The sequence below is a fragment of the Polyodon spathula genome, chromosome 4, assembly GCF_017654505.1.
Source record: "Polyodon spathula isolate WHYD16114869_AA chromosome 4, ASM1765450v1, whole genome shotgun sequence".
In the NCBI taxonomy this organism is placed as follows: Eukaryota; Metazoa; Chordata; class Actinopteri; order Acipenseriformes; family Polyodontidae; genus Polyodon; species Polyodon spathula.
The window spans coordinates 27,164,258-27,181,145 of NC_054537.1; the positions used below are offsets into that span (position 1 = coordinate 27,164,258).

General features: G+C 37.2%; 1 protein-coding gene across 5 annotated transcripts in view; it reads left to right on the forward strand.

The window, feature by feature from the left end:
• The window catches only part of LOC121314365 (catenin delta-2-like), a 300,617-nt gene that overhangs the window by 187,093 nt on the left and 96,636 nt on the right, over positions 1-16,888 (forward strand). For all 5 annotated transcript variants that reach the window (XM_041247536.1, XM_041247532.1, XM_041247533.1 and 2 more), the window contains 2 exons: positions 3,724-3,856; positions 8,846-9,059. In XM_041247536.1, coding sequence (XP_041103470.1) covers positions 3,724-3,856; positions 8,846-9,059 — 347 coding nt within the window. The remainder of the gene's footprint in view (positions 1-3,723; positions 3,857-8,845; positions 9,060-16,888) is intronic.

A 16,888-nucleotide genomic window follows, 5' to 3' on the forward strand; every position in this document is an offset into this window, starting at 1 on the left:
TGGCAGATTTGCTTTAGGTTGTTCAGGTTGGTTGGGTGATGCTTGTGGACTGCAATTTTCAAATAGTGCCACAGATTCTCAATGGGATTGAGATCAGGACTTTGACTGGGCCACTGTAGGACATTCACCTTTTTGTTCTTGAGCCACTCCAATGTTGCTTTGGCCTTGTGCTTGGGATCATTGTCCTGCTGAAAGGTGAATTTCCTCCCAAGCTTCAGTTTTTTAGCGGACTGAAGCAGATTCTCTTGCAATATTTTCCTGTATTTTGCTCCATCCATTCTTCCTTCAATTGTAACAAGATGCCCAGTCCCTGCTGATGAGAAGCATCCCCACAGCATGATGCTACCACCACTATACTTCACTGTAGAGATGGTGTGTCTTGAGGCATGGGCAGTGTTAGGTTTGCACCACACATAGCTCTTTGAGTTTTGGCCAAAAAGCTCTATCTTGGTCTCATCTGACCACAAAACCTTTTCCCACATCACAGCTGGGTCACTCTCATGCTTTCTGGCAAACTCCAGACGTGCTTTCAGATGGTACTTTTTGAGTAACAGCTTCTTTCTTGCCACCCTCCCATACAGGCCAGTGTTATGCAGAGCTCTTGATATGGTTGACTGGTGCACCATTACTCCACTCCCAGCCACTGAACTCTGTAGCTCCTTCAAAGTGATTGTTGGCCTCTCTGTGGCTTCTCTCACAAGTCTCCTTCTTGTTTGAGCGCTGCGTTTAGAGGGATAGCCTTTTCTTGGCAGTGCCTGGGTGGTGTGATGCAGCTTTCACTTCCTGATTATTGATCCAACTGTGCTCACTGGGATATCCAAACACTTGGATATTATTTTGTACCCTTTTCCTAATCTATGCATTTGTATTACTTTATCTCTAACTTTTGTAGAATGCTGTTTGGTCTTCATTTTCCTTCAGATTCACAGCCTTACCAATGATCCTTCAACAGTGGGGTTTTTATCCAGAAAATGTGACAGCAACTTTAATGGTTCACAGGTGGAGGCCAATGGTAAGGTAATTGTGTCCTTGTTAGGGCAATTTCTTTCATCGGTGCAAACTGGAAGCTTCCACAGCACAGGGATTGAATACTTATGCAAGCAAGATATTTCAGTTTTTTATTTTTCTTTAAAATATTTCCCAACTAAAACCAATGTCACCTTACAATAATTGATTCTGAGTTTCAGTGTTTAAAAATAAAATATCAAATAGAACGAAATTTCAATGTACCATTTGTAATTTGGTAATATGAGAGAATTGGTAAGGGGTCTGAATACTTTTGCAAGGCACTGTGTGTGTGTGTGTGTGTGTGTGTGTGTGTGTGTGTGTGTGTGTGTGTATATATATATATATATATATATATATATATATATATATATATATATATATATATATATATATATATATATATATACACACATACATATACAGCTCTGGAAAAAATTAAGAGACCACTGCAAAATTGTCAGTTTCTCTGGTTCTACTATTTATATGTATGTGTTTGGGTAAAATGAACATTTTTGTTTTATTCTATAAACTACTGACAACATTTCTCCCAAATTCCAAATAAAAATATTTTCATTTAGAGCATTTATTTGCAGAAAATGACAACTGGTCAAAATAACAAAAAAGATGCAGTGTTGTCAGATCTCGAATAATGCAAAGAAAATAAGTTCATATTCATTTTTAAACAACACAATACTAATGTTTTAACTTAGGAAGAGTTCAGAAATCAATATTTGGTGGAATAACCCTGATTTTCAAGCACAGCTTTCATGCATTTTGGCATGCTCTCCACCAGTCTTTCACATTGATGTTGGGTGACTTTATGCCACTCCTGGCACAAAAATTCAAGCAGCTCGGCTTTGTTTGATGGCTTGTGACCATCCATCTTCCTCTTGATCACATTCCAGAGGTTTTCAATCGGGTTCAGGTCTGGAGATTGGGCTGGCCATGACAGGGTCTTGATCTGGTGGTCCTCCATCCACACCTTGATTGACCTGGCTGTGTGGCATGGAGCATTGTCCTGCTGGAAAAACCAATCCTCAGAGTTGGGGAACATTGTCAGAGCAGAAGGAAGCAAGTTTTCTTCCAGGACAACCTTGTACTTGGATTCCAGCCTTGCTGAAGCACCCCCAGATCATCACCGATCCTCAGCCTGGCTCTTTGCTTCTCATTGATGAAGGGCTTTTTCTAGCTTTGCACGACTTCAGCCCTGCCCCTAGGAGCCTGTTTCGAACCGTCCTCACTGTGCACTTCACCTCAGCTGCCATTTGCCATTCTTTTTGTAGGTCACTTGATGTCGTCCTATGGTTGCTGAGTGACATTCGAATTAGTTGGTGGTCATCCCGGTCAGTGGAGAGTCGTTTTTGCCCTCTGCCGGTCTGTAGCTTTGTTGTCCCCAATGTGTGCTGCTTGACCTTGTTCTTGTGAACCGCCGTCTTTGAAATTTTAAGGATGGAAGCAACCCGACACTCACTGTATCCCTCTGCCAGTAAAGCCAGAATTGAACCCTTCTTTTCCTCACTCAACTTTCCTTTTCAACTCTTTGGGCATGGTCAATAGTTATTTTTTTATTCCAATTACGTTTGAGGTACTACTAGCACTGTTTTGCCATCCAGCTGGTCCTATTGCAAGAGGATAGTGATGACCACAGGAGTGGTTTTTATACTTTTCCTCGTTAAATAAGATTTGGTTCAGGTGATCCCCTAATCAGTACCTCATTCAGTAGAATGAGGTGTGCCTGTGTTGGAATTCAACAGACACTGGAATGGAATGGCTGCCATACAATTAGAGATGCTGATTTAAGAAAAATTTGCAGTGGTCTCTTAATTTTTTCCAGTGTATATATATATATATATATATATATATATATATATATATATATATATATATATATGTGTGTGTGTGTGGTGTGTGTGTGTGTGTGTGTGTGTATATATATATATATATATATATATATATATATATATATATATATATATATATATGAGGACTGTATCTTTTATTACTGAACAATTATTAGGATGCAGGTTTCATTGTTAAATATTAACGTAGCCATTCTACGGTTAAACCCAGTGAGAGCCTTAGGTAACGAAAGTAACACAAGTATTATTTTAAAGCAGCTATACTGTATATGATTGTCCACTTTATAGATGCTGTAACTTTGAATTACAAACCGTTTTTTTTTTTTTTTTTTTTTTTAAATAGTCAGGTGCTGCATGTAAGTGATGCAGTGGATAATGCACTAGCCAAAATGTTGTGTCCGTATGCTAACTATATCATTTCTAAAAAAGAAAATAACACGTTTTAACAAGGTAGACTTTGAGCAGCCAGAGGCTGCACTCAATATTCCAACTGTGTTAGCTTTACAGATTTCAGTGATTTACGTTATTTACATATCTGAGCTGCTCAGTTGTACAGTAACTTACCGAATCACACTCTAGTTGTGTTCAAAGTCAAACCACCAGAGCCCTCTCAAAAAATATATAGTGGGTCATTACTTGAATGACCCAATGAACACTATTACATGAATATTACTGTAGTTACTTTTCATTTGGAAGAATACATGGTAAATGGACAAATTATGTTACTGTTATTGTATTTGTATTTTATTTTATTTGAGCTCCATAGTGAATATCATATATTTTCCAATAGCTGCTGTACGTGTTGTGTATGTTTGAATACATTATTAATAACAAGGCTGTTCTTTTCTTTCTATAGGGAGTTTGGATGGCGAGACCCAGAGCTTCCTGAAGTTATCCAGATGCTGCAGCATCAGTTTCCGTCTGTGCAGTCTAACGCTGCAGCCTACTTACAGCATCTCTGCTTCGGAGACAACAAAATAAAATCAGAGGTATTCTTCTTCTTCTTCTTCTTCTTCTTCTTCTTCTTCTTCTTCTTCTTTGTAAAGACAAAAATGACAATAGCTAAATATCAGATCTATTTTTAGAAAAGTAAAAGTCTATGGGCCCTTTAGCAACCACTAGTTGTAGAAAACTGACAGGGAATTGCTTAGAACAATCATTGGACTGTAGCTGCAGCTAAAGTGTTTCTTGTTAGCTTTACACCATTAAAACTGAATTACTTAGAAAAATCCACCTTTGCTCTTGCACTGCGATGCTAAATAGAGCCTCGTCACTTGCTTCAGACAACTTCCTTGAGAAAAGCAGACAGTGACGTAGTTTACATTGTATTGTGTAACAATTCTCATGATGTCAGTTCTAAAATTAAAACTGTCTGTTGGATTCTGAAGGTTAGTTTGGTCTTCCATATCATAACACGTTGATTGCCGACGTAACTGTTAAAACAAGTAGTTGTGTAGTGAGCTCTCAGACATTAGATTGCACCTCTTGATTTACAGCTTCCACGAAGGCCAGGCAGTGTTAAAGATTAAACAGTCATTTTTTAAAAGGGCTTGTCACAGTTTTTTCTTGATGCTTTTTTGCATTCTTTGTCTTTTATGTCCTTGTTGACTTTGCGCAGCTTTCATTTTTCTGTTTTGGCTTCAGCTTCAGGGACTTCACTTTTGCTCTCTCTCACTCAGTTTGTGTGACCTGTAGCCCAGAATTCCAAGTGTGTTTGCTCCTGCCTGAACCCCCCTTAACTAATAATCTGCACGTCCCATACATCACAGAACTCCTTGTCAGCAGCACGCACTGGTCAAAGATTCCAAATTCTGAAGAGCTGCACGCCCCTAGTGGTCATTTCTCAAACCACATTTAAAAGGATTTTAAAATGTCCTGGAGAGCTACTGTGGCTGCTGGTTTTCATTTCAGCCGATCTCTCAGTTACTTAAATGAACCAATTATTGGCTTAAATAGTCAAGATAAACAGCTGTTCCAGATCTAAAGCCACTGATGATGTAAAGATACCTGTAAAACCTGCTGGATAGGGGCTCTCCTGGACCAGGGTTGGTGACCCCTGCTTTAGAAGATAAAAACAAGTTTTTGATTATTTTGTTTAAATTAAATGTTCGAGCTGTGCCATCCCATCGCTGGAAGTTTGGAAGATTTAAAGATTTAATAGCACCATAGGACAGCAAAATAACCACAAGCCACAAAGTCACACTGCATTCAATCTAACTCCTATTGAGACTAGACCTGAAGTCACCCGAAGTCATCAAAAGTTGATTACAAGAGAAATAACACACTAACATATGTGTTGTTGGATTCGCTGAAGCACCACGAAGCGAAACAAAGAAAGTGAGTAACAGCAGGGTGTAGTGACTGGAATTCCAATAACAAGCTTACTTATTGCACAAAATCCCTTCTAATACAACCATGGAGATTGATGGGAGAGTGTGTGACCAATGATGTCCTGACTGAAAGGGCAGATGAAGAGAAAGGTGAAGGGCAGTGAGCAATTCAAGGATGCTTTTAATAAATCAACTAACTGCTCATTAAACCTAACAGAACGTAGACAAGGAGGCAAACATTCTGCACCTACTTGATGCAGTTTACTAATAACTGCAGTTTGTGGAGAGTGGAAGTGCTAAAGTGACTTTATTGACTGACATTGTTCTGAAGCCTCTGAGGAACAAAATAAAATTGTTGGTTTGTCGTATATTGATTCCTGCAGTTCAGAATCAAATTTGCGTGCATTAGGTGATTGCGCAGTTTAAATATTCTTCGATGAAGAATGTCAAGTCTGCACATAAAAATAGATTTTACAGAAAATCTAAATAATTGATATGCATGGGACATTCTGATCATGGGCATTTTTACACAAATAAGATCAACATGTTACGAACTACCAACCAACCTAAAAAAAATGATGCAACATGAATTCTATTATAAACACAAAAAGTGCTTTTATAACAGTCTGCAAAAAATAAAATTTGAATAAAAAAAGATCAAGAATGGTTTAACTGTTCAAAATTCATTCAATGTACCTTGCGTAGTAAAGCTGTCCCTCTAGTGAGGACACAGGGGCCTATGTGCTCCAGTATTTAATTAACTCCTATGGTTTGAACCAAACTATATATTTTAAGCTCTCTTCAGCGCTCTCAGTGTGTTTGTTTCTCGTTTTGTAACATTAAATAAAAATTCTCCTTTCAAAAACTAGGATTAAATTAAAGAGTGGAGAAAATTATTTTATTGGTCCCTTGACAGGCCTTAATCACAGGGTTTTATTGTATACTCGTATGAGTTTGCAACAGTAAGTGCCGCATTTAGTAGTAACCATGTTAGCTGTAATGCCACATTAGCATAACCTAATGTGTAGCCCTTAAAAAACAGTATTGACAGGCATTAAAAAAAATACATCTAACTGCTTCTCAACAAAAACAAACAGATGAGTTATCGCCAGTCAGCCGTTAAGCTCCTGGATGAAGGTGGATGCCTAAAATTCCTCAGTACCCACAGCAGAAGAACAGGACACCTGTTAAGAATGACAAAGCTTACATTTGCAGAGTGCACTGAGCTAAATTTGCTGGAAATAGATGTACAGGTGCTTCAACAGCGATGGCTTTTGCCAGCAATCACCCTGACAGAGGCACAATTCCAAGATGACATTAACCAGATTAGTGGGACAATTCCTTCAGCCAAGAAGCGTAGCAGATCACAAGAGAATCAGAGATCCGACATCTGCCACCGCTGATGAAGTCACAACTATTGTTCTGGGAGCCTGAGACGAGAAAAATAGCACAGGTTAGTGGTATTAGCCAGTCAGCTACATGGAGGATTCTTCATCTTAGTAATTTTCATCCAAACAGGTTGTGTGCAAAGGTTATCAGTATTGTATGCCGAAAGCGATTCTGTGAATGGGTAAAAGAACAGACTTGGTTAGACAACAAATTGCCAGGACGATGGATAGGAAGACAAGGTCCCATTCCGTGGTCTCCACGGTCACCAGATCTTACGCCACCTCGACTTTTTTTTCTCTGGGGACACTTGAAGTCAGATTTTCTGCTGCAAACATCGTGACATAAATGAGATTGCTCTGATTGATGCGACGACATTGCAGATTGCCATGATGTGCGGATATCTATGTACTGGAACAGACATGGTCAGCAGAAATCTTTGGCTTTATATTTGTGTTGCAAAGTGAGAACAATGGGAAACATTTTTAACTATTTAGTTTCATTATACTTCAGTTTCAATATTTGTCCAATTGAACTGATAATTTGCTTAATTAGACCTTTTTACTTGTTGTCAGCTGCTCTTGAACAGTTGCATATTTCAAGTTAGCTATAACTTGAGCTGCAGCAACTGTTTAAGTGCTGAAAACAAGTAAACATGTCTAATTGAGCAAATTTATCAGTTCAATTAAGGGTATATGTAAGTAAATGAAAGCTTGGTTGGAATGAAAACCAGCAGATACATGGGGTCCCCAGGACCAGGTATGAGAAGCCCTGCCGGATTCCTTTGTACTTCCCTGTGCCTTTAAATCTCCTTCCAAATACAGTGACTTTGATGACCCCAAATTGCAAGATCTCTTTAAAACAAATGCAGACACTGTGTCAAATGCCCTCAGTTTCAGGGGGCATATGTTTTAATTTCAGCAAGAAAATTACATCGTCATGGTCTTTGAAACCTTTTTTTCTAAACATCTCAGTAAAGCAATAGAAGAAATCCATTACCTCAGAAAAAAGTGTTAAACATGGCACAATGCAGAAAGAAATATTTGCACACTTACAGAGCTGATATAAAATGAATTGCTCATCTTGGAACTCAGATCATGCAGAACATCCATATGACATTTCGAACGTTCAATAATAGAACACAGTTCTTTGTTTTATATGTGACCTTTAAAACATCTTAATGGAGCTGTAAAAAAAGTAGATGAAAAATAGTTTAACCTCAATTGCAATAACTTTGTATTCCACCTTTGTTTAGGTTTCATGAAGACACAGGGTTTGGACATAAAACGAGAAACATATTCTACATGGAACACATACTTTTGAGTAAATAGCCAGCCTCTCACATGAATGATTATTTATTTACACATACTTCAAAAATTTGATCAGAATAACCAATCTGCAGTGTAAAAAGTCTATTTTCATTGGTGTTTAATGGTATAAATGGAGTTACTACTGTATATCTTTTGAAGAGATATTATATTTTAAAATCTGCTGTTTATAATTCCACTGGGGTAATAATCTATTAATAATAATAATAATAATAATAATAATAATAATAATAATAATAATAATAATAATAATCCACAAATAGTGGCAGATCTCACTAATACCTCCTTAAAATGTATAAACCAACAACAATTGTGTGCACTTAATAAGTGTGTCTACCCCACTTGGATCATTCAAGCATTCAAGAACGTCGGTATTAACATTAGGTATGTTTAGATCCCAGTTTCAGTTTAGGGCTGAAAAAAATGTATACATATAATATCTCTCATTTTATACAATTTATAGTAGTACAGTAGGCTGCAGTGTCAGAGTTAATGTGCTAAAAAGGTTATAGTTTTGTGATCAGCTTTGTGTCTGAAAGAGGGGCAGTTGCAGGAGAAGGGAAACACATTTTGCAATCAGTACATTAACAATTGCAACTCATGTACCCATCTTAATTAGGGGGAGAAGTGGAGAACAATGTTATTGATTGGTTCTGGCGCAATCTGTGGAGTTGCACATCTGCCAAGCTGGCACTGAATCTGAGATAGTAAACAGTCACTGTTGTTTCCCAACACTTAAACAAAATGGAATCGTTTAAAACTGTAACAGCTGTAGTAATGTTTGTAAGCAATAATCAATATTGTACTCAACATAACTGATTATTGTTTTGCCCAGCTCTTTGATATACTGTATAATGCACTGAGTGTGCACAACAGGATGTTTATATCACACATTAAGGATGTTTTTTATTAACACTTCTTGTGTGTTTTGTAGATAAGGAGACAAGGTGGCGTCCAGCTCCTGGTGGATCTCCTCGATCATCGAATGTCAGAGGTGCACAGAAGTGCTTGCGGAGCATTGAGAAATCTAGTGTACGGGAAGGCAAATGATGACAACAAGATTGCCCTGAAAAACTGTGGGGGGATTCCTGCACTGGTCCGGCTGCTGCGCAAGACCTCAGATCTGGAGATAAGAGAGTTGGTCACAGGTAAGCTCACTTCACTGGACAAATAAGTAGTATGGATTTGTAACCAGTTGGTTTAATAGAAAAAAGGCTATTTAATGTTTTCTTTTCATTTCTTTTATTTATTTATTTGTTTTTATTATTATTATTATTATGGTACCGCACTGTATGTTTATGTTGAATGGTTTAGGGTTATATGTGGTGTAACACTCCTTTTGCATCAGCAGAATCATATTTAATATTGTCAAAACATGGCTACAGCTACAGTGGGAGTCAGACTTCCATCAGTGTAAAAAAGCAGGGACATATACATCTTTTTTGAATTCTCAGGCTCTCCTCTTAACACATTTGTGAAGTACCTTTCCAGTCAAAATTCTTGGTTTTAATAAAAAAAAAATGTACAGTATCTAAATTAAGCTCGCTCTTGCAGATCATTTTCTTTCTGAGCTATCTGGACATTTTCAGGAGCTAATCAGAGTGTGTCTCAATTGGAGCTTTGAGCCCTTTCACCACATTGCCTTGAGCCAGATTTATTGCTCACATTCCGCTTGGTTACGTGTTGTATCTGACATTAGTTCCACTTCACTTCGCAGCAGCACGGACTGACTGTGAAACTGGTTATGTGAAAGTACCCAATTTCATTAAAATGTTGTTAATCACAATGCAGCATTTCACACTCAATGTAGGTTTAGAAGGATTGTGGGAATACAAATAGAAAAATATGAAGAATCTGGTAGAAATTAGCAATATTCAGTAACCCTTTTGCAATGTGTAAATGTATTTATTCACTGTAACGGACCATTTCAGCATGTTTATAACTGATTTGCTCAATTAGGCTTGTTGAGCTTCATTACAACCTTTGCCATTCCTTTTCCTAAAACTTTAAGATAATCCTATTCTTCAAAAATCCTATTCCCAAGAAACACAGCTATTGTATGTTTATCAGCGTGTACTAGAGCTGTATTATGTTTATTCAGTAATACTTTTTATGTTGCCCTGTTGTGTAGGAAAAGACAAGAGCTCACATTTTTCATGATTGATATTAAATAATGTTTTAAATACTGTTTTTTTTTGTTTGTTTTTGCCTGTGAGTTGAATTCAGACTAATTACGAGGCCCTCACATAAAAATGTAAGATTATTTGTGGTTTAATATCTTTATTGGGTGTGTGTTTCCTTTCTAAAAAAGAAAAAAAAAAAGTACCTCAGTGTGTCAGCCTGTTTGGGTCCATCAAAAGTAGGGTAGTCAAAACTGATGTATCAACAGCTGTCTTCAGAATGCATTACAATGCAGTATAGAACACAACAAATAAAGCTGTCTTAACTGATCTTTTGATCTTTTCCCCACAGTCATCCCGTCCGTTCCCGACCAGAATCCTGTTTCACTGGCATTAGTTATCATGGGGAGGGGTGAAGCACAAAAAAATCTATTACCGGCCTTGACCTTTAAATGGATTCCAAGGTTGTTTTTTAGCCTTTTTCGGTTATAGGAAAGGGTCCTATTTGTGGGTGTCACTTTTTATTTCATAAATCAGGACTTGACAACATCTTTCGTGTGAAATCTTGTTAAGGGAGGGTAATTAGGTGCCATGTGCAAAGTGAGGATACTGTGAACTACATGATATACTGGTAAAGCTTTTCAGAGACTGACAGAACCAATCATCACACACCACACGTGTACATGTCTTGTTTTGCCATCACATGCAGATCACTTGAGGGGGCTTAGTCAAGCACTTCACAGACAAGTTATAAACCGATGATATGAGAGAACCGCTACCGTTTTTCTTTTTTTAAAATCTTTCCATTATACCTACAAGGCAGGCAATTACAGATATCTCTCTTGAATAAACACAAAAGCAATGTGAAACTTGGTAGCAGATTTGTGTCTCATTTGAAAGGAGGTGTTGTGATACATTTGTAGATGAGAAGCAACTTGAAAACCTTAAGCGCTTATTCAAGATTTGGCCTTTTCACCTGAGCCTGGATTGACATTTTAGATGTAGTTCAGCTGGTCCTCCTGGAATCTTGCATATTTTTTACGGTTATTTTGTCACTGATTAAACAAATGTTACCCATTTTAATGTGATTATACCTTCTTTAACATTAGCTTACATACATACAAACACTATAGAAGGCAAGCAGGTGTAGATTAGAATTAATTTGGAAATTGTGTTATCACACAGAAACAATTGTCTTGCTTATTCTTGAAAAACTCCATCATCATCATCATCATCATCATCATCATCATCTTCATAAATCATCATCATCATCATCATCTTCATAAAACACCAATAGGCTCTTATATTGATCATTGTAAGCCACATCCCCATTGGAATCTATTAGCAGCAACCACAGTTATAGAGTGAGCAAGGGTATTCCCAAATCCCATTCCGATTTTTTTCATATTTCAATCATTTGGCAATCTCTAAGGTAGGATCACATACAGCTGTGGCCAAAGATTTTGCATCACCCAATAGAATTAACTAATTTTGCTTCATAAAGTCGAATGAAACCGGCTGAAAAATATTCCGTTAACATATTGCATTGCATACCGCTTTGTAGTTTTCCATATACTTAATGGAAAACTGACAAATATAAAAATGTGAATTTTCAAAATCTATCATGAAATACTGTATTACTATTATGGCTTCAGTTAGACTTTTGTGATATCATAATGTGGTTTGTTTGATTACATGATGTTAAATAACATATCTAAACTATTCTTTTAGTTTCGTTGTTTTGTTGTTTTGTTGTTTTTTTTTTTTTTTTTTTTAATTATGGCTCAATCCTAAAATTCTAGTAGATGCAAAACTTTTTGCCTTAGCTGTAGCTCCTATTGCATTGTTCAAATAGAAATAGGCGTGTCTGCTCCAGAGGTGAAGGTTTCTGTGATCTGGGCCACTGTCTGTAGCACATCTTTTTCTTATCAGAATAGGTTCCATCTGCTTTCCCATGACTGCTGAATAGTTGCACACAACTAACTCTCACACAGCTTAAATGAGTGCATTGCAAGACATCACATGACTACAGGTTAATTACAAAGGTACCCATAAAATAGCAGATTAAATGTCAATAGGATGTGATGTCTGACACAAATTGATGCAGAGTCAATCTAAACATGAATCTAAAATGGAAGGAGTGTATCTGTGTATTGGCTTTTCTGTCCTTTCTCAGCCGATTGAATCAATGTTTGGAAAATTAACATGCAAATTAAAATAGTCATAATACACAGAGTTTTTAAAAAGTACTGTATCACAAATTAATCAGATACACTTGAGTTAAACCTTGTGTAGCCCAAAGGGATTGAAACGCATTCTTATTTAATAGTTATGAAAGACCTGCGTCTGTGCTTTAATACATTTAAAGCTTTCCAGTGTGAGTGGAAAATGCCAGCTGTCAGTATGCTAAGATTGGAGGTGCCTTGTCATGAAACACTTGAGAACAGTCTCCCCTGTGCTGCTTGAAAAGCAAATCAGTTTGTTTTCAATTCTCAAGAGGCGGCGATTCTAATTCTGATGTAAAAATCAATAGCTGCATGTCAGTAGCACTAAATTAGATTTCTGCCTGTTTTTGATTAGTAGTAGAGACCTCAGTGCCATAAATGAGGCTTCATGCTCCCTTGTGTATATAACATGCCACATGTGATTTCTTCAGAATCTGTCTGTAACTACCTCAGCACAGACAGCAAACAAGCCCGACTTACAGTAAATATGCAGTACCTGATTAATGTCTTTGCATAGGCACCGCTGCACAGTATATTGAAAATAAACTCACACATTCACGTCCTATATGCGTAAGTCTACCTTAACGATGTTCCACATTTCCTCAATCACCTGATTGGGAGCTTTATAATGTACATATATAATGTAATAATATTATGAGGTATGTTTACCCCACTGCACCTGGCCTGATTGACTGTTTTCAATATCCTGCTCTGTAGTCTAGCTAAGCACTAAGCTCATCAAATCGCCTAAAGCTCTTCTCCTTCCTCCTCTCCCAAAACTCACACACTAACTCTCATTTCTCTGTGGAATGTCCCACTATGAACATGCTCCATTTCCCACACCTGACCTGATTACCACCAGCTCCCAGCATTGTACTCAGCCACCAGGTCTGTAGCAGAAAAAAAGATAAACAAGCCAACAAACTTAAGAAGCCATTTCAGTAAATAAGTGTCTAGTTTACCTAACATCAGTAGATTTACTGCCTTTATTTTAGAGTTCTTTGTGATTAAAAATCATTTTTGATAGAGTATTACTTTACTTTAAAAGTGGACTTTTCAGTCTCTTAAAGGTGTTTAAAACTCAACAGCCTGTAATCCTCTAGAATATCCCAAATTAGCTCAGCGTTTGAAACAGCAGAATTGAGTATATGCTTATAAACTTAAAATCTTAAAATCATGATATATTCGGTTGCAAATCAAATGATTTAACTAGTTAATTGTGGATAATAGAACACCTTCTGTGTTATGCTTGAAAATAATGTTACCAAGAAAGACATGTTTACCTTAACCATGACTATTAATGACCTACATGTGTATCATATAATTTTTCTATCATTTAAAAAAACTTATTTTTTTTCTCATATTATATCAATTTTATAAAAAAAAGTAAATAGAATATATATATAATATTCTTAATATATATATATATATATATATATATATATATATATATATATATATATATATATATATATATATATAATATATATATAACCATTATAATATAATATAATATAATATACGTGGGTTCTATAACGTTATACCGGTACACTCTACTCCTGCGATTGAGGTAATACAATCAGTACAGTGGCAACCCTATCTGAATAACGTTGACACTGCACCAAACGTGATAAGTCCTGGTGGAGTCAAGAACGTACACGAAACATTCTGTCAAGTATGTACAGAATAAACTTTTATCACAGATTTTTAAACTCTCGATCATCTTCCTTACTTCAACCGCAACAAAGGTCCAAACAGGGAGTCCACCCAGATGGGACGGACGAAATTGAACAAGGTTCCGGGGGGTTAAGGGGACTTTTTGGGAGTTACTCTACCGAATAAGGGACGGCTTACGACTTTTCAACCAAAACTTGACATGGAAAAACCGGTTTGAACTTACGTGAGATAGGGGGGGGGGAGGACCACACCCCCTTCATAATCCTTGACCGTTGGTAGGCCTGAAGGCAGTGATGGAGAGTGGAGAATGGATTGTTTTCAAGGTTGTCTCTTGTGTCTGCTTTAACTGTTCCAAGGCCCATTCCCTGAAACCTCATGAGAGCTTTCTGCCGAATGCTGAGTTGCTGTACTTGCCAGTTGATGCAGCTGTATTCTGTGGTTTTGAGTTTTAGACTGGCACATCTTTTTAGAAAAGACCATTCAGACAGGGGATCGATTTGAGCATGCTATATCAAAAGCGTTCTTAACTCACAAAATCAGAACCCCCCCTATATTTTGTTAATGCAGTTGATTAAAACAATAACAAAATCTTATACTTAGATTATACAGTATGTTGCACTTTGATTTTGCACGATCTTGGGGCTTCAGAATCAAGGTCATTATCTGGATATTGACAATTTCTCTATTCAGTTGAGCAATGTGTCCTGCAGCAAGTAGAGCGAATTGGTGCAGTATGAGAGTAAAATATCAGTTATATTAAGTAGTGCATTCTTGTTGTTTCGAATCACTCTGTATTATTGTCTGTTTCAGTCATCACATCCTCTCATCGATGGTTAGCGATTTATTTTATTTTATAATTAAGCATGTAGTTGCTTTGTAATTTCATATCATATGTGTTATTGTGTTAACGTGTTACAGAACCCCTTGCAGTGTTTACAACATCACAGCTAGTTTTTTAAATATATTTATATATATTTATATTCAAACATCATGAATAAAGAAACTAGGGAATTACTTTTTTTATTTATTTATTTTTTATTTCGGAACATTTGGCAGGTGAAAGATTTTTTTCTTCTGCTAAACATCCTCAGTGTATCCAGTTCACGCTCCCTCCTGGAACAATGTTGGTGCTCTAATTGAAATGAAACAGAAAGCCGGCAAGTCTTTTTTTTTTTTTTTTTTATGGCAAATGCCGCTGAGTAAGTGGTCCAGAAACCTATTGCACAGTTGATTTATGATCCATGGTGTGTGATTACAAATTTGAAAAGAGGTGGCATTATGTCTAAAAATATAATGTTGCAATACGGACAGCAAAGGTACCGCAATGTGTTTTGTGTAAACTTTGCAGGATGTTCTGTAACACTTTAACTACTGTGTAAATACAGTGAAGTCAGAGACACTTCAAGTGTTACCGACAACAATGTAAGGATGCAATTGAGGTCCACTGTGTGATGGAGTACAGCATCAATGGAAGCAGTGCAGTAGACTGTATCCTGTTTCGGCTTTCCTGATACTTTTTGTCAGAGGTGTATCAGTTTGTGCTAGAAGTTAATAATTATAGAATGTATCAGAGTCAAAATGACTAATTGGTGCAATATTGCTGAGTGACCAGACATTGATCATGTTCATTTAGATTTCACAGTTATACTCTTTTCATAACCATTAGCGTTTGGGCCACAGCAGGGTCACTTCGTAACAGGCTTTTAAAGGTCTCTTATGAACAGTTTATTAATGCATGTCTTGTTTCGTAGTTTGGTAATTTATTCAAAGTATAAAGCTGCATCCACAGTGGATACAAGCAAATCGTTTAGAAGTCACTGCAGTCAAATGGGAGTGTCCACACCAGCAGCGAGCAACATCGCTTTGAGAGAATTTTGTGTTGCTAAAATAGAACATGTTTCTTTTTTTTTTCGTTGCACTACTAGAATGAAACTGACCAATCAAAGGCAAGGTTTAACACCCTTGACACATTAAACACATGCCTCAAAACAAGTCATGGATGATGAAAAGTTAATTTATGAGGTGCAGTAGTATCCATTATGATTGCAAATTGAACGACTACAAAGACACCCAGAAGAAAGACAGTGCCTGGGTGGCTTGTGGGTGTTGCATTTAGCAGCGCTTAGACAAAAAATGTCTCGCATTCACACAACTTGAACATATGACCTAATTTTAAGCTATGGCTTTTTATTTTAGAGCGAGAGCAAGTCCAGGGCGGACTTGAGGCTGGCAGGGGATAGTGTAGTGTGCACGAGGGAATGCAGCAGCAGGGCTGGTAGGTGACGTAATCACACACAAAGACATAAGCCCAATACACTCCTTGCAAAAGAGCCGGCTCTTTTGTACAGCGATATCAGCACTATGCTTTAGTGCAAAAGGTCCCAGGTTCGTGCCCGCCCTCCGCCTGTGTGTGGATTGTCTTGCCCTGTGTGGTATGCCTGCCTGCGGGAACCGAGATCGCTAGAATATAAATGTTTAATAATATAATAATTTTATTGAAAATATCAGTTCAACTATACTACTATTGTCCAGCTGTCTTCTGACAGATTTACCGGGCTTCAAATTAGACTACTACTATTATTACTGGTACCACGAAACAAAAAAATATATATACTACGACTACAACTGTGCAATTACTACTAATATAATAATGATAACAATAAAACTGTTGGATGTATAGGGATGTTCAATAACTCTGATCTATAGATTTTACAAGTCCAACCTTCATTTTACAACAGAGTTGCCGGAGGTCAGGGTGGTAACCTTTTATCAAAACAAGACCTATTTTTTAATGGGACAGCCCATCTCTGGTATGTCCAATGGGAATGCATGGGCGGGTTCATGTATTTATTTCTAGTCTTTTGGATCGTTTCCGAGTCTGGTGTGGACTGACATTCGGCGACTTCGCTTGCTTGCGTCGCTACCGTCCAGTGTGGATGCAGCTTTAGACTTAAA